Here is a 22548-nt window from a genome sequence, read left to right on the forward strand (position 1 = left end):
GTTTTCGTCCCTTTCTCGCCTTTGCACTGAGGGGCCGTGTTGAGTCTGCCCCAGGAAGAGGTCAAGGCAGGAGCTTCCCGAAAGGCAGAGGAAGGGGTGCCCAGCAAGGGGGCATTGTAGTGGCCACTGTGCCCGCCACACCCCAGGGCACCAAGTCCCAGTGACAGGCTTTGCCATTCGTCACTGGTGGGTTGGTGATGGTTGGGCGGGGGGGGCTTTCCTTGTTCAACCCAGAATAGTCAAGGATCCCATCAGATGCTTGGGGCCTTTCAAATTATTCAGCAGGGATATTGCCATCCAATCCTCCAGCATGCCCAAATCACTGCACTCTGGCCACCCCTTTGTCTCCGGACCCCATTCTATTGGAGCAGGTCCATCATTATCTGTCAAAGCACGATTGAGCTAGTTCCGCACTCAGAACAAAGGAAGGGATGGTACTCCACCTATTTTCTGGTGTCTTAGAAGAACAGGGGCTTGAGCCCCCATCCTGGATTTCCAGCTGCTGAACTTGTTCCTACAAAAGGAACAAGTTCAAAATGGTTACTCTAGCCCAGATTTCACAATCCCTTAATCTACAGGACTGGTTGCTTTCCTTGGACCTTCAGGATGCCTACTTCCATGTGCCTATTCATCGAAAGCACAGGAAGTACCTGAGGTTCGTGGTGGGTTAACACCATTACCAGTTCAAGATCCTGCTGTTCTGGCTTTCTTCGGCTCCCAGGGTTTTCACCAAGCTGCTAGCAGTGGTGGCGGTTCGCCTCAGGAGGGAGGGCATTCATGTCTTTCCCTATCTGGACGACTGGCTCGTCTGAGCTTGCTCCCCAGCTCTAGTGACAGAGCATCCTTTCAGCACATGCACTCTACTGCAAAGCCTGGGCTTTTCCCTGAACTTCAAAAAGTCCCACGGGTCCCAAGGGTTCGCCATCCCAGTCCCTCTGATTTATCAGTGCAGTCTTGGACACTCGCCTGGGCAGGGCCTTCCCATCTGAGGATTGAGTGGTGAACATCTTTCGAATGGTCAATGTCTATCCAATCCGAGGGACAAGTCCCAGCCTTCCTTCCGCATTTGGGCCTCAAAGCCTCCTGTATCCTAGTGGTGCCGGAGGCAAGGTTGTGCATGCAATCTCTTCAATGGCTTCTCTGTTGCCAGTAGTCGCAGTTTTAGGACCAGATATCGGATCCCTTGCAGGTCTCAGATCAGGTGGTGCACGACCATGCGTGATTGGCCGTTCGAGACTACTTGTTGAAAGGCGCATTGTTTCTCCAACCTTGACCCCAGGTGGTCATGGACGCATCTTTGACTGGTTGGGGCATTCACCTGTCAGACCTTACATTGAGCGGAATGTGGTCTCCCGTGGAGTCTCGGGAACACAACATGCTAGAGCTGGTTAGTGCGGGGTCCTTGCCGCAATGCAGAGAACTGGTCTGGCAAGAGAATGTCACAGTGGATGCTTTGAGCAGACACATTTTGGTCACCCCTTCTCCTCTTGGGGAACTCCTCAAGTGGACCTCTTCACTTTAGTGTCAACAGGAAGTGTGACTTGTTCTGCTCCAGGGAATTTCCTTGTCAGGGAGCTCTGGCGGATGTACTGATAGCCAAGTGGAATTTCAACCTTGTTTATGCATTTCAGCTGATCCCTGTCATTCCTCTGGTTCTCATGAGATTGTGCCTGTTCAGAACCATGATGATTTTGCTCGCCCCAGACTGGGCAAGGAGAACGTGCTGGACATGTCCATTTGCCCTCCCTGGCGCCATCGGAGGAGAGTCGACTTGCTCTCCCATTCAGAGGGGCAGGTGCTCCACTCCAAACCTCAGCAGCCTGATCCTTAATGCTTCGCTACCGAGAGGCTAAGATGCAAAGATTGGGACTTATTGGACAGCATCCTCGATGTGCACATTTCAGCTCACAGGTCCACTACAAAATCTTTGTATGCCTGCAAGTGGTGTTCATTTTCGATTTGGTGCCAGGAGAAGGACCTGGATCCTTTATCCTGTTCTCCTTCCCCTGTATTGGATTTTCTGCCATCTTTGGCTCAGGTAGGCATGCAGATTGGCACTATAAAGGGTTACTCTCGCCGGTATTGAAAAGGTCTCCTGAACAGGGCTCGTTTTTCACAATCCCCACTGTTATGCAGTTCTTGTGTAGTTTGTGTAACCAGTTTCCTCCCTGCCAGTTTGTGGTGCCGGCCTGGGATTTGAATTTAGTTTGAACGTTTCTTATGGGCGTTCTGTTTATGCTCTTTCATTCCTCTTCTATTAGATTGCTCACCCTTAAAATGATTTTCCTGGTTGCCATCACTTCGGCGAGACTGGTGAATGAGTGCCAGGCATTGTCCATTTTACTTCCCTATTTTTTTTATCTCAAAAAGAAGCTAACGTTGAGTGAGATCCTCCTTTCTGCTGAAGGTGGCCTCCGATTTGCATCTCAGAAGATCTATCTTTCTGTATTATTTTCTACAGCTCACCCTTCCAAGACAGAGGATTGATTCCATCGGCTCGAGCCCGTAATTTCTAGGTCTCTCCTACTAGAGAGGCTAGGAAAGATGAACAACTTTTCTTTGGTTATGCTGGTGCTCATGCTGGCAGGGTTGTGACCAAACAATCCCTGTCCAGGTGGATCATTCTCTGTATCTCAGAATGCTCCGATCTGGCTGCTCAGGATGTGCCAGAGGGTCTCAGAGCTCATTCTACCAGGGGAATGACGGCCCCCTTTGCCCTGTAGAGGGGAGTCCTAGTCTGCATGTTTGCTGTGCATGTAAACGTGGGTGTCCTTGCACACATTCTTTAAATACTGTGTGAGGATATCGCATCCTGGGAAACCTGTAAGGGAAAGGTTAAGGTGTACTTTATCTTGTATATTACAGGCCAGTCCAAATATGTTCAATAATGCTCTGCTTCTTTTTCTACAGGACCCACTACACCAAATTACTTGGGAAGCCACAGGAGAACAGGATCCAAGACGAATCTGGTACCCCTGGATGATTCCTGAAGGTGGAAGACGCTCTTCCTCATCACAGTAATTTGGGTGCCTTGACAAGCAGTGACATTTCTTGGCCTTATTTGACGAGGCCCCTAGAGGATGGACCACCTTTGGAAGGAGGAGTCGCTGGGATGTCGAGAAGGAGGAAACCGGAGAAGGCAGCACTTTCGGTCTTTGCAGTGGTCTCCGTTGGCAGGTCGTTACTCCAGCTGTTGATTGTTAGGGAGAATTCTCATTTATGGCTAATTTCCCTTACCTAGTGAGTCCCTTGGTAGCTTTGCTGGATTTATGGGGTTTATGTTTTCCTTTTTCCCACTCTAACATGTGTTTTGCCATGTGTATTTCTACTTTTTGAGTGATCTTGGGCTCTGGAGCCACACCACTCCATGAGCCCCACTTTTTGTGTGCGTTACACAGCACCTTCAGTGTAGTGACAAAGGGTTGTCTAAGACTTCCCACTGACTCCATTTTTCTGGGGCCTGGCTACTGTCCCCCAGAAACAGGTAAAGTTGCCTTTTACTTTATGTAGTCATTTAACCTACAGACCCAGTACATACCCATCTAACATGGAGTATTGGAAAGGGTTAACTCGGATCCCTTTTTGTGTCTACCTCCTGGAGCCTTGTTTCGCTCCCTTAACACTAAGACTTGGCTGGTGGCAGTGGTATCTACCCTAACTTTTTTACTGCGATTACACTATATAAACGTGGTACTGTTTTAGGCTATTGTGTTAGCCTCGAACATTAACCCGCTTGACCAAATATATTTTATTTTGGCTCCGGTCGGGTTTAGTCGCCATTTCTGTGTGTTAATATCCTTCTTGTGTTTTACTTTGCGCGGCAAACCAGGTTTGCCTTCTTTGTTCGCCGTCCTTTGGCGGGCTTCTACGAAGAAGCCCTCCATTGGCGTTTGGGTATCTAGGTGGGCTGAATGTGAGGGAGGGGTTTAGTAACCCCCTGCACAGGGTTTCCTTGGAGACTCAAGTCACACTTTGTGTCCATTGGCTGAGGTGGTTGTCCGGGCTGGACAACCCCCCTGCTGTGTGATTGAGAGCCAGGCTGTGTCAATGGGGGATCTTGGCATAAAAGGTAGGTCTCTTGGGCTGGAAGTCAGAGTCGCCACTGGAACTGCATGGAACCGAAGAGAAGCGGAGAAGACGACGGCTGCTGCAACTCCCGAGTCCCGGTGAAGCCCTGCTGCAGTCCTAAGCCATCTACCCTTCAACGACAGAGAAGATCCAGTCCGGAGTCTTCTTCCCTTGAGCCTGGTGGGATGAACCAGCTCACCTTTCTACAGGCAGAAAATCCTCTCCTGGGTCGAAATCTCTGTACGAAGCTCTAGTGGTCCGGATAGCCATCTGAAGAGCCCTCTCCTGTTTTAAGGAGTGCACCTTTTATTCACTGTTGCTTTGCTGCTGCTGGCCTCATCCCTGGGTAGTGCAGATCGCTACACACGTCGTCCTTGTCCCCATGACTGAAGCTTCAGGAACCGTGAGTCTGCAGGAACTACCAGGAACAACTGCCGTGGCACCAGCTTTCTTCATTCGAATAAGGTACTGTGTCCATTTGGTTGTTCTCTCCGTCCGACCTTGAGGAATCGGGGTGAACCCTATTCCTTGCCGAAGGCTTGTCCTTTTTCTTCCTTCCCTCTTATAACTTTTGCCTCCCTTTGACAATATCCAAGTACTCCTGGCAACGTTAATCTCGAACTGTTCTAATCGTGTTATCCTCGACAACAGAGCCCTGCTCCATTTGCCACTGGCGCAGGCCTATTGACTTTATCTGTCTCTTAGAACACGTCCTCTGATTTGAGTGCCTTGACAAAAGTATTGCCTATGATTTTTATCCCCTATTCCTTGTTCCTTGGTTTTAATTCAATGTGCTAAATGTGTTTTGACTACGGTTAAAATTCTTCCAGAGGGTACGCTTTTCTTTCGTAAGACCGAACTGTCATTACTGTCAAAAAGTGAGCGCTGCTTAACCCCCGGTAAAGTCTTTTGTTTCACAACACGGTCTGTCAAATCCCAATGTACTTACCTTGAATTGATCTGAACCAAAGGAATTGGTTGTGTGTGGTATATTTAGAGTGTGGTTTTGTTTAATAGAAGTGAAGTGTTTCGTGAACAGATGGTTTAAAAATAAATGTACTTATATTTTTTAACCAGAAACCTTGAGTCAGTGTTTGAGTCACAGTAATTGTAGTCCATTCTGTAATCCCTATTACTGCTCATTTGCTCTTGAGATAAGTCTGGCTGCTCTGCTACTACTACCATTATAACTGTGTAGTACGGGTTTGTACCAAAGGTGAAATTGTACTACCACTTGTGGACTTAATTGTCTGTAGTGTTCCCTAAGGGTACTGCAGAGGATTCTGCCTAACACATCCTTCTAGAGAGGGATGCCAGTCCGGATCGTGGAGCGGAGCGTTTGCATAAGACCTCTGCTAGCACTCCTGACTTCTGGGGGTCTTCCTCAGGAAGAGGGACCCGCACAAACTCTGTCAGGCCCTGAAGGCGGTCAAGGACGGATGCAGAGGGTTCATCGTCCTGGGTGTCATCATCTCCCCCCTTTTTTTTTGTTTACAGACCGAGGGAAATCCGGGCCCTGCCACACAGGTGCCAGCGGAGACCATCCCAGGTCCGGAGCTACAGACAGGTCCAGCGGCTTTTGAGGGGAAAACGTTGGTGGTACAGGTGGAGGTAGAGGCGTCAGAACAACCGGTGGGGGCTGAACCGAGGAGGGGGCCAAGGCGGCGCCACCAGCGGGATGACCTCCTTCACAATGTCCTTCAGGAGCCCCTTCATCTGAGGGGAACGCATGAGGAGGAGTAAGTGCTCGAAGAAGCGGTCCTCGCAAGCCGTATGATCCCTAAGGGCTCTGCCCTCCGAGGCACTGGGCCTCCGCTCCTGGTCAACGCTCTGAGGCACCTGGTGCATGTAAATTGTACGGCTGTGATGGGTAGATGTAGCCCTGAGAGGACCAAAAATCTGCACCGTAGGATCCACTGCTGCTTCCAGAGGGAAAGGGGCTTGAATCATCCTGCAAAGCTTATTAAATGGGTGAAAGCACTGGTGGGCCTTAAGCTGGATGCAAGATGGCTCCTTGCCTGGTAAGCTCCAACACCACGTCTCGCTCCGCCATTTAGAAGCCTTGCGCCATGCCCTGGGTTGGAGGGCGCGAAGGCTGAGCCAAGAGAGGCATCAGACACAAGAGGATACAGCTTGGGTCTTGCACCCAAAGCAGAACCGTAGACCTCAGAGATCCCTCTGGTAGGTGCTGAGCCCTCAGCCGGCCGGCTGGTAGTCAAAACGCTCTCATTCACGATCTCGGAGCAAGCTTTGGTAAGGCTGGGAGCCCTCAGCACCTGTGCCAGTAGCTGTGCTGGATCTGGCTGAAGACAGACTCTTGGAGGTGGCACTCGACGATCCCTTACACTCTGGGGTAGAAGAGGACAAGCATGATTGTCCTGCCGAGGACAGCCTAGTAGGGCCCCTGAGCCCCTAGACTTGGGAGCCGGAAGCCTTAGAGGCCTCAGGCCTGCCAGAAGCAGAATCCAAGAAACTCAGATCCATGGGAACCCCGGGGAAGGAGTTGCTGTACTGTGGAGCCGTGTTGAACAGAGGGCCTAAAGTCCTTAAGGTGGGGTGGAGGAAAAGTGAGGAAGATCTCCCTCCACCGCGACAAACGATTCTTCAATGCCCTGTGACCAAAAGCACTGCAGGCTGAACATGAGTACCACCAGTGATCGGGACCCAGACACTCAAGAGAACGCATGGGGGTCGGAGGCCGGGAACTAACTGAAGTACATCTCGTAAAGCCTCCTGCAGTCGACGTGTGCCGGAGGAGGGGAGGCACCGAAGTGAAGTGAAATAAAAACTGAAAAAAATAGAAGGGGAGAAAGCAGAAAGCAAAAAAGTCTCTGAGCTGGCTGCCAGGTCCGACACCATCCGTGCGGAAAAAGAAATTGTGGTGAGGCGGCGGGCCTCGGCGACGTGCTAGGCTGCACCCCGCGCTTGATACTAAATTTAAAGGTGAAGCTCAATATTTTGCAGATAAAGTTTCTGGTACGTTGCCCATTTTGGGGGACGCCCACAAGGATGGAGGAAAGGGGACGGGACGTATGAGTAATGTGCTTTCGCTGGATGGGTACATCTAGCTAGACTAGCCAGTCCTGTAGGTCTAGGGCTAGCAGAATCTGAGCTAATCTAAACATCTGGAACTTGTTCTTGCGCAAGTACAGGTTCAAGAGCCACAGATCTAGTATGGTGAGTAAGCCCCATTCTTTTTTGGCAGCAGAAAATAGGTTGAGTATCACACCTTGGCTCATTCTGATGTCATTCTTCAGCTTTAGCCCAAAACAAATTGTTGCCATCAAATGGCTTGTCCAGGAGTTTAACCTGGTTATCGGGGGGAAACCAGAGGTTCTCAACCATGTGTATCTTCTAAACACCACCCCCGTGGCCATCATACAAGCACCCCAGTCAGCCATGTCCAGGCCTAAATGAAGTATTTGTCGGGCTGTCTCCTTGCCATCCTTGACTAGGACTTCAAGCCCCCCTTCAAATCTTCTGCAGGGAGGTGGTCTGTAGTCCCAGAGACAGGAGACCAAAGGCCAAAAGAGAATTAGGCCAAGGCACAGGAGGCATTGATGGCCCTCATGCCCAGGCAGCCCGAGTCAAAAACCTCCCTTCCCCACTTACTCTCTCCCCAGAGGAAATTAAGGGAGAGACGTTGTCTTCAAGCTCGCTGTGGTGGCCTGGCCCACCAGGCTCTCAGGGGAGGCGTGTGAAGACAAGAAACACTGGTTAGACAGAGACCAGTGACTTCTCTTTTTCAAGGAAGTAAGAATGGTGTTTCGAATGAACACTGGATGAACAAGGCCTCTTGTGGTGTTGCTTCTTGTCCTTGCAGACCGGGGACCGTTCTTCAGTTTTGCGCTTCATGTCCAGCGACGTCAAATGTCCCTGTCTGTGATCTTTTTCCTTGTGGAAAAAGCTAGAGTTTCGCCACCAGCTTTGAAGCGCCTTGGGGTGTAGACTTGCACAACCCGCAATCCTGCATGTCGTGTTCTTTTGTCAGACAGTGCAGGAAATTTGACAACTCCAGTAGATGCATGGTTTAAAACCTGAGCACCTAGTTAGATTAGACATGGTGCGAAAAGACAGAAGAAATTACGTACACCTGGAAATATTCTTTCTACTGGCTTGTCCTTGCATGGATTCCTCATCTTTGATATACCGATATCTTGCTTGCAGCTTCCGAAACTTTAGGACAGCAGAGGGCGCTGTGAGTGGAGTCAAAGTCAGTCGGTGGCTTCCATCTCCGTGCTTGGACGTGACGTTGGTGCTGGTATAAATAGCACGCACCATGACCATTGCCTGAGTTCAGTTTTTCTGCATGCAGAGCACACTTCGAACGGTTCGATCGCCTCAGCGATTTTCAACTGCGTATTTACGTTTTTCGACTATGTCTACTAAAACTAGGTTCAAGAGGTGTGCGGACTATGATTTGAAGATGTCAATCACAGATCCGCACAAGATATGCCTCTGGTGCCTTTGAGTGAATCACAAGGTCGAGGATTGCAGGTCTTGCTAATCTACGACCAGTGAGGCCTTGAAGCAGAGGAAGACTAATCATCTGATGAAAAAGGTTTGAGGGACAGTTCTCTTCAGAGACCGAAGAAACGTCTGGAGCACTTGAAGCGCTCCAGGTCCAGGAGCTATTTGCGACAGCACCATCACTCGTCATCTTCGTCAGACTCCTCACTCGACAGGAAGAAGGTAAGCTTTCCAAATAAATCTGCCTCTAAAGCAGATTTGGAGGAATTCCGTCTGCAAATGATGGAAGTTTACAAGAAGGCAATCTTGCCCGGTCCTTCCAGTGAACCAAAGAAAGCTTCTGACCCTGTCGTGCCTCGTAAGGCCAACAAGGTGTTGTTTAAGACCACTTCACGCGTGCCTAACGCGGTTAGTGTGTTGAGAAGCAACTTCCATCGCCACAGAAAAAGATGAAGCCACTGCCCCTTATTCTATTCCATTGAAGGATTCGAAGTCAAAGACATCAAAGTCTTTCTCTGACCCATCAACAGCTTTTAAGCCTTCGTTGAAAAAAGGCTTTAAGTCTATGGGATCCATTTATGAAGAAGAAGAGGAGGAGGAGGATGACAATCCTTTCTTTGTTCCGAAAAGTATGGCTCGGGGAACAGGACCCCTTTTAATATTGTTCTTGTTGACCTTAGGGACCTTCGGCTCCATAGGCTTCTTGACTACTGGCTTCAAGGTATCGGTCCCGGGAGACTTTGGGTATAACTTGAAGAGCTTGATGGCACGCTCCCAGCGGGAAGGATCTGCAATCTACCTTGCCATGATCCCCCTGAGATGGTACCAAACACCCCTGAGGGATCCGACACAGACATTTGTCACCCGCGGTCCGCACTGGACTTAAAGCCCGAGTCCTTTAGAAGGTTAGGCATGAGGCAGGCAGAAGTAGCTAGCTAAGCAGCATTCCAGAAGCTTAAAAATTAACTGAGGTCATGAGGTGTAGCGGTTTCATATATACTGGCCCACACATGGCCGGCATGGGGCATACAACGATGCTGGGGGAAGCAGAGGCAGAGCAGTGCTGCACCTCTTGGTGGCAGAAAAATGTCATAAGTCAGATGCCTCGGAGATAGAATATTAAAGATGAGGAACCTGTGGGAGGAAGGAATCCATTTGAAATACTTGCTGTTAACAGTAAAGGTATTACACTGGCAAGGGGTGGGATCCAACATTTCTGTTGGTGAGGTATCCCCTCCCCCAAGAAAAGAGGGCATTAGAACCTCTTGTTGCTAGGCATTATCACCATCAAGTGGCATTGGAAGGAGAACTATGGCCCAGATGTTAATTTCTGTCCCGATGAGAAACGACAGAAACCAAGAAACATTCTGAATGCTATATCTGTGGGGCTGTGACTACATTAAAAAGAGGGTGCTAGGTGCAATATCCCTTGGAAATGGATTGATAGTTTCCCCATTCTGACACATCGAAAATACCCGAAGACCTGCTTCATTCTAGAGCAATCCCCAAAAATGTACCAATTCCTCCCAACCCCTACCTAAAAATGTCTGAATGTAAAAAAGATGCTGAAATGCATTATCCCTTGTGTGCTCTGATGGTCTCTCGTTATCACAGCACGTACATTATCAACCCTTTGCTTGAACAGCAAAAACTGTATCCTATTCAAAGTGAAGAACACCATTTTCCTTTTTCGGGATCTTGCCAAGAGCATCTGGACATAATCTTCTAACTACTTGTCCATCTTGGTCAGGATCTCAAAGGAAATGTTAAGTCAGGACCTGTTCCCACCATCTTAAACCTTCTGAGTAGTGGTGGATGATCAGCCTAAATGGAACACTCTCAGAGATAGGATTTCTGGTCATGGGTATAAATGGGTCTGCTTCATCTACATGTTATCCGATTGCCAACACATAATTGCTTAAGTACCCTATTGTTTTAGAAAGGTGAAGTGTACCCACTGCTCAATCTTTTCTTAATATCCTGAAGCATTAGAGCAATGTCCACTTCTGTGGTTGGCCTGGCACCTTGAAACAACATTTGATGTATAGGCGCTTTATAAATAACCAGTAAATAAAAAAATAAAAACCATTCATTCTTCGCATTAAACCAGTTTTGGACCACAGCACCTGCCACAATCTAACCAGATTCAGGTATTGGTTGTCTGTGTCCTTGTTGTTTTAGTGATAACTCTGTGACCGCACATGAATCCTTCTCTTTTTGATCCTTTGTTTATAATGGGGGCATTGAATGTCCCCCAAGGAACAGTGCAGCGCATCAGACACAAACAGGGCTTTAATTTGGGCTGCTGGCTAAGGCAGGTGCTGCAACAGTAAAGATCTCTACATGCCCCATACACTCCCAACCAAATTGCCCAATCTCTCTGGAAACCTGCTGATATTCCAACGTAAAACAGGAGAAGTAGATCAAGATCACCACCCCTCCAGTTAGGCCGTCCTGCTTCAGGACTTGCAGTTGCTTCTCCCCCTGTACGAGAGGAGAATCTGTACCCCATTGCCAACACAAATCCTCAAATGATGTTAGCATTGTGGTTAGATACCTTTGAACCACAATTCTAGTTCTCATCCTTAGTCTACTGCTCACTACGTGCTTCATTGCCCCTGGTGAAAGGAGGGGCTACTAAGCATGGACCCAACTCCTACCTATAGGGTACCCAGCTCCACACACCCGGTCCCTGTCTCTCCCCTTGTTGGAGGCCACAGCCACTTTATCGGTTTCTCCTTCCCCACCATTCACTTCGGCACATACACTGCCACCATTTTAGTTTACCAGCTACCACAGGGCAGAGTCCAGTGGTGAAATACCAAATCAGACCCCACAGTACTACAGAGTGTGCTTGCACTACTCCATAGTGAAGGGTGCAGAGCGAAAACCCCTCTCAGCCATCCGTCTCCCAAAGTGATGCCTTCATCGTAACAGCACTTTGTCACAGTAGTCCGGCCACATCGTGATTGACCTCTCTCCGATCGTGCCTCTCTGGCCGATCTCTGACCTTTACCTGGTGGTGGGCATGGCTGCAGTTTTCCCTTGTGCTGGGCTCTTCTCTCACTCCATGACCCAGGGTTCAGTTTCCAATTTCTGCTGTGGTCCTCCCCAGGAACAAGAAGGTGTCACAAATGCATGGCTCCCCGACCTGCCTATGACACCCCCACACCATCATGCTTAAGATTTCCATAGCTACAATTAATCTAACCTAAATGCTAATTGTGGGCCTTAAAGTGGTCATATATTAATCATCTTCAAAGGTTTAATTAAAAATGATATTCCAATGACAGTGACCACTACGTTGCGGAGCTGAAATATTTCTTTAGACAAATAGGAAGAGCTCCACATGTAAACATTTCCATCCAATTTGCCAAAAAGCATCCTAGATTGCTTTTATACACTGCGGTCACAATTGCTCATCTGCTAAATAGTATTACACGTACCAATTATAAAACCATTGAAACAGTTTTGTTTTTTTACAAACTTGCTGTTGTGTAAAACTAATGAAGAAGTTTCGATATTCACCTTTCACTTTTCCATATTAAAAGTAATATCTTCTACTGAGCTACAGATTTAAGAACAAAGTTGCTTCATTCCATTTTTTTCCAATCAAAGGATGACAAATTGAGCTGAAATATTGGTTTACCTTCATTTTCCACATTACGCCTCCTTTCATTCTCTTGCTCCACCTTCCTTTGGTATTCATTTATTCTATTTTGCAACATCTTGTTTTCCTTCTCAATCTGGGACACAGCCGATTCCAGGTTTTTCCTTTGATTCCCCTTATAAGAGAGGAAAGCAAATATGGTAAAATATTTATTTACAGTTCAGCAATTTCTACACTCCTCAAAAGACTTGAAATAAGTTTCCCACTTTACTTAAAGTCACTGATCTCTTAAAATTGGTTTAAATATGTTTAACAGTTCACAAATTAACTCCCAAGAGCCTTTCAAAAACAGTGAACACCCAACGCTGTGAGCGAAGCCTTGTGTCAGTAAAAAAGAAATGGGTCACAGAGGTAAGGGGAGTCGGAGAGAGGAGGCAGAAAGTAAAATAATCCGATATGGAGAGACATAGGCAGACAGACATATGCAGGTAGCAGGGCTTGAGAAGCAGAGAGCAATGCAAGAGGCATTTGGAGTAAACTGGCAGAGAGGCAACTGCTCTGCAGAGACACCATGAGCATCCAGTTTGCAGAAGGCTACCAAGACATCGAATGACCACAGTCTCTGTGTGAGATCATGCTTGCAGAGCCATCTGGAGAAGCTAGAGAGATCTGGTGCAGTGGAAAGACTTGCACAGACTTGTGAATGAGCTCACAGTGGAGGCCAGAGTGTCACATGAGAGAAGCCAGTCCCTGAATAGTTCTGATATTTGAGAAGTGAATAGCAGAGAAGACTATTAACACCCCACATGGATCAGGTGCTCAGACAAGACAAGTTGAGCTTAAGGAGGCGCTGTGAAGGTGGAACTTCGAGCCCAAATCAAATCGATACCTGAAGGTGAATTGTGGAAATCCACCGACAGCTGGATGATGATTAAATGCTTTTTGGGAGTTTGCGATTCCAAAACATTACGAAGTGCATCACAGCTGGCAAAGAAACACTTCATGCATGAATTGAGGTGTATATTAAGTGAAGTAAAAGAACAAGTTACTTTCTTACCTGGTAACGTTCTTTCGATGGGATGGTCCGACGACGTATTCCATATCTATGACATGTAATCATCACAGCTGTGCTGCTTCGGAAACTTTTTTCGGCGTCTGCGTCCTGCGTCGATGACGTCGATGCGCCGTCGTTGAGGACCTCCTCCGACGGCCGACGTCACTGGATGTGATAAGTAGGACGCACGACGCCTGTAGCCTCAGTTGTAGTTTTTTCCCCCAGAACGTGTGACATTAGTCAACTGCCAGTCAGACACAAAGCCTTGCGGAACGTAAGCTGCAATCGCAAAAGAAATTCTGCAGCGGGGAAGGCAGGGAGGGAGCGATATGGAATACGTCGTCGGACCATCCCATCGAAAGAACGTTACCAGGTAAGAAAGTTAACTTGTTCTTCGAGGGGATTGGGTCCTCCGACGTATTCCATATCTATGACAGACTCCCAAAGCAGTACCAGAGCAAGGAGGAGGGAAAGAATTTAGAATCAAAATTTAGAATTGCCAATCAAATAGCAGAGCAAAGGACCGCCTTGCCAAAGGCCAGATCCTGTCCTCGGATAGAATCGAGGGAATAGTGACGTACAAATGTATGTACTGAAGCCCAGGTGGCTGCATCACAGATGTTGCGAATAGGAACACCCCTCTGCAGGGCAGTAGATGCAGCCATACCCCTGATAGAATGGGCCCGCAAGCCAGCCGTTGGGTCCTTACCCGCCAAGCGGTAACACTCCGAGATGGCCAAAATAATCCAGCGAGACAAAGTCTGTTTCGTCACAGCTTGCCCCAAATGCATTCCAGCGTAACCAATAAAGAGTTGATCGTCCACTCTGACCCGGGACATGCGTGAAACATAAAAGCTTAAAGCTCTCCTAGGATCAAGCCTATGGAGCCTCTCCTCTTCCTTACCAAGATGCGGAGGAGGATAGAATGCCGGAAGAACAACCTTCTGGGCCAAATGAAATTCCGTCACTACCTTCGGAAGAAAAGAAGGACGAACTCTAAGGACAACCCTGTCCTTGTGAAATACAGTGAAGGGTGGCTTAACTGAAAGTGCCTGTAACTCACTCACTCTGCGAGCGGAAGTAACCGCAACTAAAAACACAGTTTTCAGAGTTAACAGCCTCAAAGGGCAAGAATGTAAAGGCTCAAACGGAGCACCCATAAGAAACTGAAGAACGAGGTTTAAATCCCAACCGGGCACCAGGAGAGGTGACATGGGGGAACACATTAGTGAGCCCTTTCAGAAACTGTGAAATTAAAGGGATTTTAAAGTAAGAACACCCTTCAGACGAGCGCTTAAAGATGGACAGCGCCGCCAAGTAACCTTTAATGGTACCCACTTGCAAGCCCCTGTGGGCCAAAGAAAGTAAAAAGGACAGAACCATGGGGATGTCACATGCAAAAGGATCCACATTCTGATCTCTGCACCAGTCGCAGAACTTACGCCAACGGCAACAGTACAGAGACTTTGTTGCTGGCCTTCGGGCCGAAAGCAACACCTCCATCACGTCTTCAGGGAGGTCCCAATCCTTATACCTCAACCTTTCAGAAGCCAAGCGTGAAGGTTGAGGGATCTGACCTCTGGATGGAGAACCTGACCCCCCCCTCCCGTGAGAGCAGATCGTCTCGGTAGGGAAGACGACGTGGAGGGCAGATGGACAAGTCGAGAAGGTCCGGGTACCACGTCCTCCGAGCCCACGCCGGAGCAATGAGGATCATCCGGGAACCGAACTTCCGTAACCTCCGTAGCACTTGCGGGATGACAGGGACTGGAGGAAACGCGTACAGCAGCGGGAATGACCACTCCACCACGAACGCGTCTCCTAAGGCTCCTTTTGGAGGAAATTCCCGTGAGCAAAACCTTTCGCACTTCCGTTTGACACTGGAGGCGAAGAGATCCACTTGAGGGGTCCCCCAAAGGGCGAAGATCTCCAGGAGAATCTCCTGAGCCAACTCCCACTCGTGAGAGATCGTGCTCTGCCTGCTCAAAGCGTCCGCAGTCACGTTTTCGTCTCCGGCCAGATGAACTGCCGAGATCGAAACTTCCTGCTGGATGGCCCAGAACTCGAGCTGCATCGCCTCCCTGCACAGAGGAAGTGACCCTGCCCACCACTTTTTGTTGAGGTAGTGCATGGCCACTGTGTTGTCCGTCAGGATCAGGACATTCTTTCCTCGCACAGTCGGCAGAAAAGCCTTCAGGGCTAGCCTGGCGGCCCTCAGCTCCAACAGATTGATATGGAGTCTGGACTCCGACGGAGACCAATGACCGCTGAATGTCAGCCCGTTGACATGAACTTTCCCATCTAGTGAGGGATGCATCCATCACGATCGTCACCTCCGCCCAGGGAAGCCAAAATGGAGCCCCCTTCATCAAGTTGCCTTCGACGGCCCACCACAGAAGGTCCCGGGCGACCGAGGGCGGCACCTGAACCGGGTCCGACATCCTGCCGGAGGACTGCGACCATTGCATCTTGAGTGCCCACTGCAAAGATCTCACCCGCAGGCGAGCCTCTGGCACCAGAAGAGCGCAGGATGCCATGAGGCCGAGCAACCTCAAGAACTCGAACGCTGGGAGCGTCTGGGCATGCTGAAACTTGTGCACCATCTGCTGAATGTGAAGAGCCCTCACCTGGGGAGGAAAACACTGCCCCAGGGAAGTGTCGAGTACTGCTCCGATGTACTGGAGCCGCTGTGTTGGCATCAAATGGGACTTCTTTAAATTGAGGGAGAAGCCCAGCCTGTGAAGGGAGTGGCAGGTGACGGACAGATGATCCAGGACTTGCTCGGGAGAGCTCCCCCTGATCACCCAATCGTCCAGGTAGGGGTAGACGTGAATCCCCCCTTGCCTGAGACACCAACCAGTCCTGAAGCTGAAGGACCTGGAGGACTTGAGAGAGAGTAACCATCTTGAACTTGTCCTTCCTGAGGAGTTTGTTCAAACCGCGCAAGTCCATGATGGGTCTCAATCCCCCGTCTTTCTTCGAAATCAAAAAATAAGGGGAATACCATCCCTTGTTCCTCTCCGCTACAGGCACCAGTTCTATGGCGCCCTTCTCCAGCAGGGCTTGAATTTCCTGCGCAAGGAGCGGATCCAGACTCTGCAAAGAGAGGTTCCCCGGTGGATTGTCGCGAGGCCTGTGCCGAAAGGGAAGACAGTAGCCGTGGGTTATGATCTCCAGAACCCACACATCTGAAGTAATGGCTTGCCACTCTACAAGATGCTGCGCCAGTCTTCCTCCAACCGGCGAACCATGGGACATGGCCTCATGACTGAGTGGTAGCGGCTGCGGCGTTGCCTGAGGGCAAAGAGGCAACTGCCCGAGCGGCCTTGGCACCACGGGTACCCTGTCGTCCACCTCTGGTACCCCTGCGTTGGCCTCTTTGACTGCCAGCTCCTCTCGCTTTACTGAAGGACGAGTAATAGCAAAAAGAACCACCCCTCCATTGCTGTCCCCTTGGACGAAAAGGCGGAGGTTGGCGAACTGCAGCGCCCAACGACTTCGCTGCAGCTTTTGAGGTCTGCAACCTCCCAAGGCTCTCGTCAGCCTTGCTGCCAAAAAGGTGTTCACCGTCAAAGGGCATGTTGAGGACCCGGGACTGCACATCAGGAGCAAACCCCGACTTCCGCAACCACGCAAACCTGCGTATCATGGTGCTCGCCGCCATGGACCTGCTGACGCATTCAGCCAAGTCCAAACCCGACTGAACGGACTCACACATGGCATCCTTACCATCCTGGACCATAGCAAGGAAACCATCCCATTCGTCCCCTTCGGGAATATGTTCAGCCGCTAACGCAACACAGTTCCACAGAGTGTGTGTGAAACGAGACAAGGCACAAATGGAGTTGGCCGCCTGAAGCGCCATATCACCAGAAGAAAACACTTTCTTCGCCCAGCCACAAAAACGTTTGTCGTCCCTATCAGGAGGGATGGTAGGGTACGACGCCTGCTTCGCCGGGGCCGTGGCCGCCTGCACCACCAAACTCTCCAGAGTGTGGTGCATGGTCAAGTAGCAGGGGTCGCTACTGGCTGGACGGTATTTTCGCGACAAGGACCTGCCCACCGCCGGGAGACTCTCCGGAGCAGTCCAAGCCGCCGCCACCCTTCTCTGTAAAGCCACATGGAACGGCAGTACCGGGTCAGTTGGGGGACCAACATCAAGGATGTCCGTGAGATCATCCTGCACAAACTCCCCTGGGAGAGCAGACCATCCCAAATACTCAGAAACCCTAGCCATAAGGCGTCGGTACGAGAAATCAGCATGAGAGCCAGGCTCAGGCCTACAAAACTCCACCTCCGGAGAGGTGTCCAGTCCACTGGCATCATGCAGTGACTGCCTCAAATCGTCAAACTGACTATGGCCCGAGACAATTTCATCTGGAACCTGACTAGGAACCAGGCCATCAGAATCCTCATCCGCCTCTGAAATATATTCCAGGTGGCGAAAAGAAGGCCCCCGAGAGTGCTTGCTCTTAACCAGAGCCTTCCTAGGGGGTTCCCCCGTGCCACGGGGTACCTCCGACACGAAAGGCGTCGAGGGCGTCGAGCGAATCGGCGCCGAGAGAACAGGCATCGGCGCCGAGAGGATCGGCGTCGACGTCAGATGCAGCGCCGCCAGCATCGGCGGCGTCGACACAGTCCTCGAAGCCAGAGCTCCGAGCATGTCCTTCAACGACCTGAGCGTCGACTGCTTCGACGACTTCCTCGGAGCCGGAGCCTCGAGAAAGCCTGTCGACGCCCTCGACGCCTCAGACGTCGATGTCTTCCTCGAAGACATCACAGGTGCACACGGTCTCGAACGCGTCGGGATCGGGACCTGGAAAAAGTACGTCGAGAACGAGTCTCCTTGTCCGAACGGGACCTCTCCCGTGACTCGTGTCGACCACTCTTGCGAGCGGTGTCTCTCGACCTCTCATGACCGACCCCACTCGGTGGCGCGGACGGCTTAGTACCCTGCGACTCGAGAATCGCCAGCATTTTCTTCCCGAAGGAAGCCCATTCTTCTGGCGTTGCACGGCTAGTGGGGTAAGCGACATGCCGGGCAGAGTCCTCAGAAGAGGACCTGGAAGACGACCGGTGTCGCCACTTCCGAGAATGCCTCGAAGAGGCTGAGGAGTGGCGAGACCGACTCCTAGAAGGAGACCCACGAGACTTCCGACGATGACGCGGAGAGTCTCCTCTCGAATCATCCGTCGAAAGCACCGCAGACTTCGACTTCCGGGGCTTGGACACCCGACCTACCAACAATTTCTTCTTACGTTCACGCAAGGCTTTGGACGTGAGCGACTGGCAGTCGATACAGTCATCCGTGTCGTGGGCCTCCCCGAGGCACCAGAGGCAGGCGTCGTACGAGTCCGTCTTGAAGCCCGGACGCGGGGTCAAAGACGAAGTAGAAGACATCTTCACACAAAGGATTATCACAAAAACGAACAGGTTGGAAGAACCGAGAAGAACAGAACTCCAAAGAGTCGAGGCGTTAACCGATATTCACGAAGCAACACGTTCGCGGAAAAAACGGAACTGAGGCTACGGGTGTCGTGCGTCCTACTTATCACATCGGATGACGTCGGAGGAGGTCCTCGACGACGGCGCATCGACGTAGGACGCAGAAAAAAGTTTCCGAAGCAGCACAGCTGTGGTGATTACATGTCATAGATATGGAATATGTCGGAGGACCCAATCCCCTCGAACAGTGAAGTTGATGTCAAGCCTCTTTAGTGCTTCTTTTTCAAGGAGAAAGTGACCAAATAAGATGTCCCTCCTGCCAAAGCTTCTCAGACTTTCACCTCTCACAAAATCAATATTTGGGTCTTCTACACTCTGCCTCCAATATTTACAACTGAGGCAGCCCTCAGTCATCGTCTTGATCCTAAGAGGGTTCTTAATTACTATGGCTTTCAAGACGGGGAAAACCACGTAGGACAATCTCCTTCTCAGCTTTTCTGGTGCCTGGGCTGGCAAGACTGCTACTAACCAGACCCTGTCCAGGTGGGTTTTCCACTGCATTTCTGAGAGATAAGATCTGACCAACATGAAAAAGTGGCTATGGGTCTCAAGGCACACTCTACCAGAGACCTGGTGGCTACCACTACCTTGCAGAGTGGTGCCCTTTTGAGGACATCTGTCGGGCTGCATTTGGCCATCTGTGCACATAATAGCCAACATTTCTGCCTGGATTCCTTATTAGGTTGGATCGCCAACTTTGGCCAGGCTGTGCTCCAGAGTTTCCAGGTGTAGTTTATGGTCTCTCGTTCTCCATCTCGTCCAGATAAGCTTCCAACAGAGACATTTTCCAGAGGTCTGGTCTCTAGAAAACCTTACAATGTTGGCAGCTTATCATGCTGGGGCGGAGAACAAGAACACCAGTCACATTGATCCCCTGCAAAGAGGCAGCAACCTCATACCACCTCTCCTGTTGAGGTAATGCATGGTCACTGTGCTATCCATCGGAACTGCTCTGGGGGCTGAAACACAGGACTGTAAACTGGTACTGGACGTTGTCAAGCACATACCTCGGGTTGGGATGTAATTGAACATGAAATTAGGCATCCTGAAAGTCCAGTGACACCACCCAGACCTTGGAGGTTTGGAGACTGCATGATCTGGACAAGGATGAACATAGGGAAGTTTTCTTTGTGCAGGTCGCATTTCAGCAACCACATATTCAGAACAGTATATAGACCCCAGTCATGGCATTAAAACATAATGGGAATATCATCTCCTTCCTCTTATCGTGACAGGGACAATTTGTATTGCAGCATTCACCAGAAGTTGCAAGATTACCTTCAGTAGGAGGGCATCTGGGGAGGAGCGAGAGGATGGTGAGTTTGTGACTTGTTGGGGTATGGGGGTGAAGGGGAGATTGTCTGTTAGGCCCAGGCCCAGGCATCAGATGTGGTGTTCATCCTCTCAGTGACCAAACGGTGACTGGCCCCACAACAATGGAAAAGAATAGGCAATGCAAAAGTGAACAGGTTTTGGACCATGGGTGGTGGGGAAGGGGACTGCGAAGGGGGTGGCATTGCCCCTGTTCGCACTTCTACCTCTACCATGACAGGGGATCCTCCTTTGCTGCTGCTTGCCTGACAGTGGTTTACCCATACCAATGTTTGCAAACTAGGCAAAAAGAGAAAAAGAATGTGTTCTAGCAGAAGGAGCAGAAGACTGCTGAAATCCCAGCCCCTCACTACCCCACAACACAACAAGCACACTTCACCCCATACTAGTACAAACAAAAACATCAAAGGCACACAACATTCACCTCTTAAATGTGCACTACTGAATGTACGCTCCCTACCTGCACATGCCCTCGAGATAGATGATCTACTATCCATACTTAATCTGGACTTACTTTGCATCACCAAATCCTGGCTCAATGGTGCCTCCTGCCCAGCCATCGCACTAGCCTTACCCACAGGCTACGCCATCCTTAGGCAAGATAGATGTGATAAGATTGGAGGAGGGTCGCCCTTATCCACAAAGACTCACTATCCATCAGATTAGCAGACCATAGTACATGGGGTGGTAATGCTGATATCCTATCAGCCGAGCTGACACTCTCCCCCGATAATCTAATCAACATCCACATCCTATACAGACCTCCCGGACTCCCAGCTGACTTCCAAGAGCACCTCTCCCATCGACTCAGCAACAACATTAACAAGTCCTCCAAAATCCTTCTATTAGGAGACTTAAATTTAGGATACAATGATCCTAAGGATAAATCCGCCGCAACCCTACCTAAACAACTCGCAGACTTAGGTTTCTCCCAAAGAGTCCTCACCCCTACTCACTCCAAAGGCCGCATCCTTGACTGGGTCATGGATCACAACTGTGCATCCAACATTACCTCAAACACTTCCCTTCCTTGGACGGACCACACATGCATCAAATTCCTCATTCCCACCAACCCTAAACCTAAGACTCTCCCCCACGCACCACCTGCCATAATAAGTTCTAAAAAACTCAACGTAGACAACTTGCGTCCCCACCTTAAAAGCCCCTGCCTAGCAACACCTTTCTCTCAGGACCCAAATATGCTATCAGCTATCTTCAATGATACTCTCACCAATGCCATAAACTCTATAGCCCCACTTGAAAGCAAGAAAGAAAAAAAAACATTTCACTGCAACTCTTGGTTCTCGGAAGAACTCCAAACCCTCTGAGCTCAAAAGCGCCAGTCGCTTAAAAACTGGCAAACGGATCCGAGTGATCTATTAAGAGCCTCTTCAAACAAATAGCCCTCCAATATAAAAAGCCATCTTAGCAGCAAAATCCAACTCCTTCAATGATAGGATCTCAAAGGCCAACTCCCAAGTTAAAGAACTATTCGCAATCTTTAATGAATTCGTCACTCCTCCGGCTACCGCTGACGAGATAACTAAAGACAAAGCCTGGTGTGCCAGCATTCAGTCCGCCATGCTCCACAAAATAAAACTCTTCCAGAACAAAATCCAAAACCACTCCAAAGCCCTCCCAAACCAAAAATCCAACCGCCCTACACAAGACAAGTGTAGTAATCTCAATCACGCTCAATTCTCCTTCAGAAACGTCACTGAACCCGAGGTCCTTAATCTCATCAAAAACCTCAAACCATCCCTCTGCAAAGCACACATTTGCCCTCCCAAAATCATCAAGGAATGCGCCAATTAGCACACCTGATTACTGCCTTCATTAACACATCTTTCCAAACAGGAACTGTCCCAGACAATCTCAAGGAAGCCTGCATGCGGCCACCACCCACCTCACCCATGCAGCCCATTTCTCTAATCAAGCAGCATCCTGGATCACTTCCTTCCTTGAAGGAAGAGCCATGAAGGTCTAATCCGACACAGCTAACGCAGATTCTACCACTATACACTGTGGTGTCCCCCAAAGATCTTGTACAGCCCCCACCCTCTATAACCTCTTCACAAAACCCCTCTTCGACCTACTTGACTCCATGGGTGTTGCATATACAAACTATGCAGACAACACTCAAGTACTTTTACCCCTATCTGGACTCTTATCACCAAGACGCCACGGCCCTTCACAACATCTATGCCACTATCCAAGGTTGGATGGCAATCAATGGCCTCTGTCTTAACGGGGAGAAGACTGAAATTCTCATCCTGGGCCAGACAAACACATTATCAAAACTAAGCCCCCAATACAACAACTTCAACATAGACAGCTCAACCATCTCCGTATCATCCTCTGTCAAGACTCTAGGTGTTCACAGACTGCAAACCACACAAAACAATACCATCAGAGCCGCCATGAGCATCCCTAGAAAAGACCATAAATCCCACGCCAGACGTGAAGCCCGGTGGCTCCAGGTCAAAGACCGTATTACTGTTTAAATCCT

At 49.7% G+C, this 22548-nt stretch overlaps 1 protein-coding gene across 1 annotated transcript in view; it reads right to left on the reverse strand.

Annotated features, from left to right (window-relative positions):
* Positions 1 to 22548, reverse strand: part of ROCK1 (Rho associated coiled-coil containing protein kinase 1) — a 3300884-nt gene that overhangs the window by 1506136 nt on the left and 1772200 nt on the right. The window contains exon 14 of the mRNA XM_069620881.1: positions 12188 to 12323. Coding sequence (XP_069476982.1) covers positions 12188 to 12323 — 136 coding nt within the window. The remainder of the gene's footprint in view (positions 1 to 12187; positions 12324 to 22548) is intronic.

Source organism: Ambystoma mexicanum, chromosome 5q (genome assembly GCF_040938575.1).
Source record: "Ambystoma mexicanum isolate Mex_15411 chromosome 5q, UKY_AmexF1_1, whole genome shotgun sequence".
Classification (NCBI taxonomy): Eukaryota; Metazoa; Chordata; class Amphibia; order Caudata; family Ambystomatidae; genus Ambystoma; species Ambystoma mexicanum.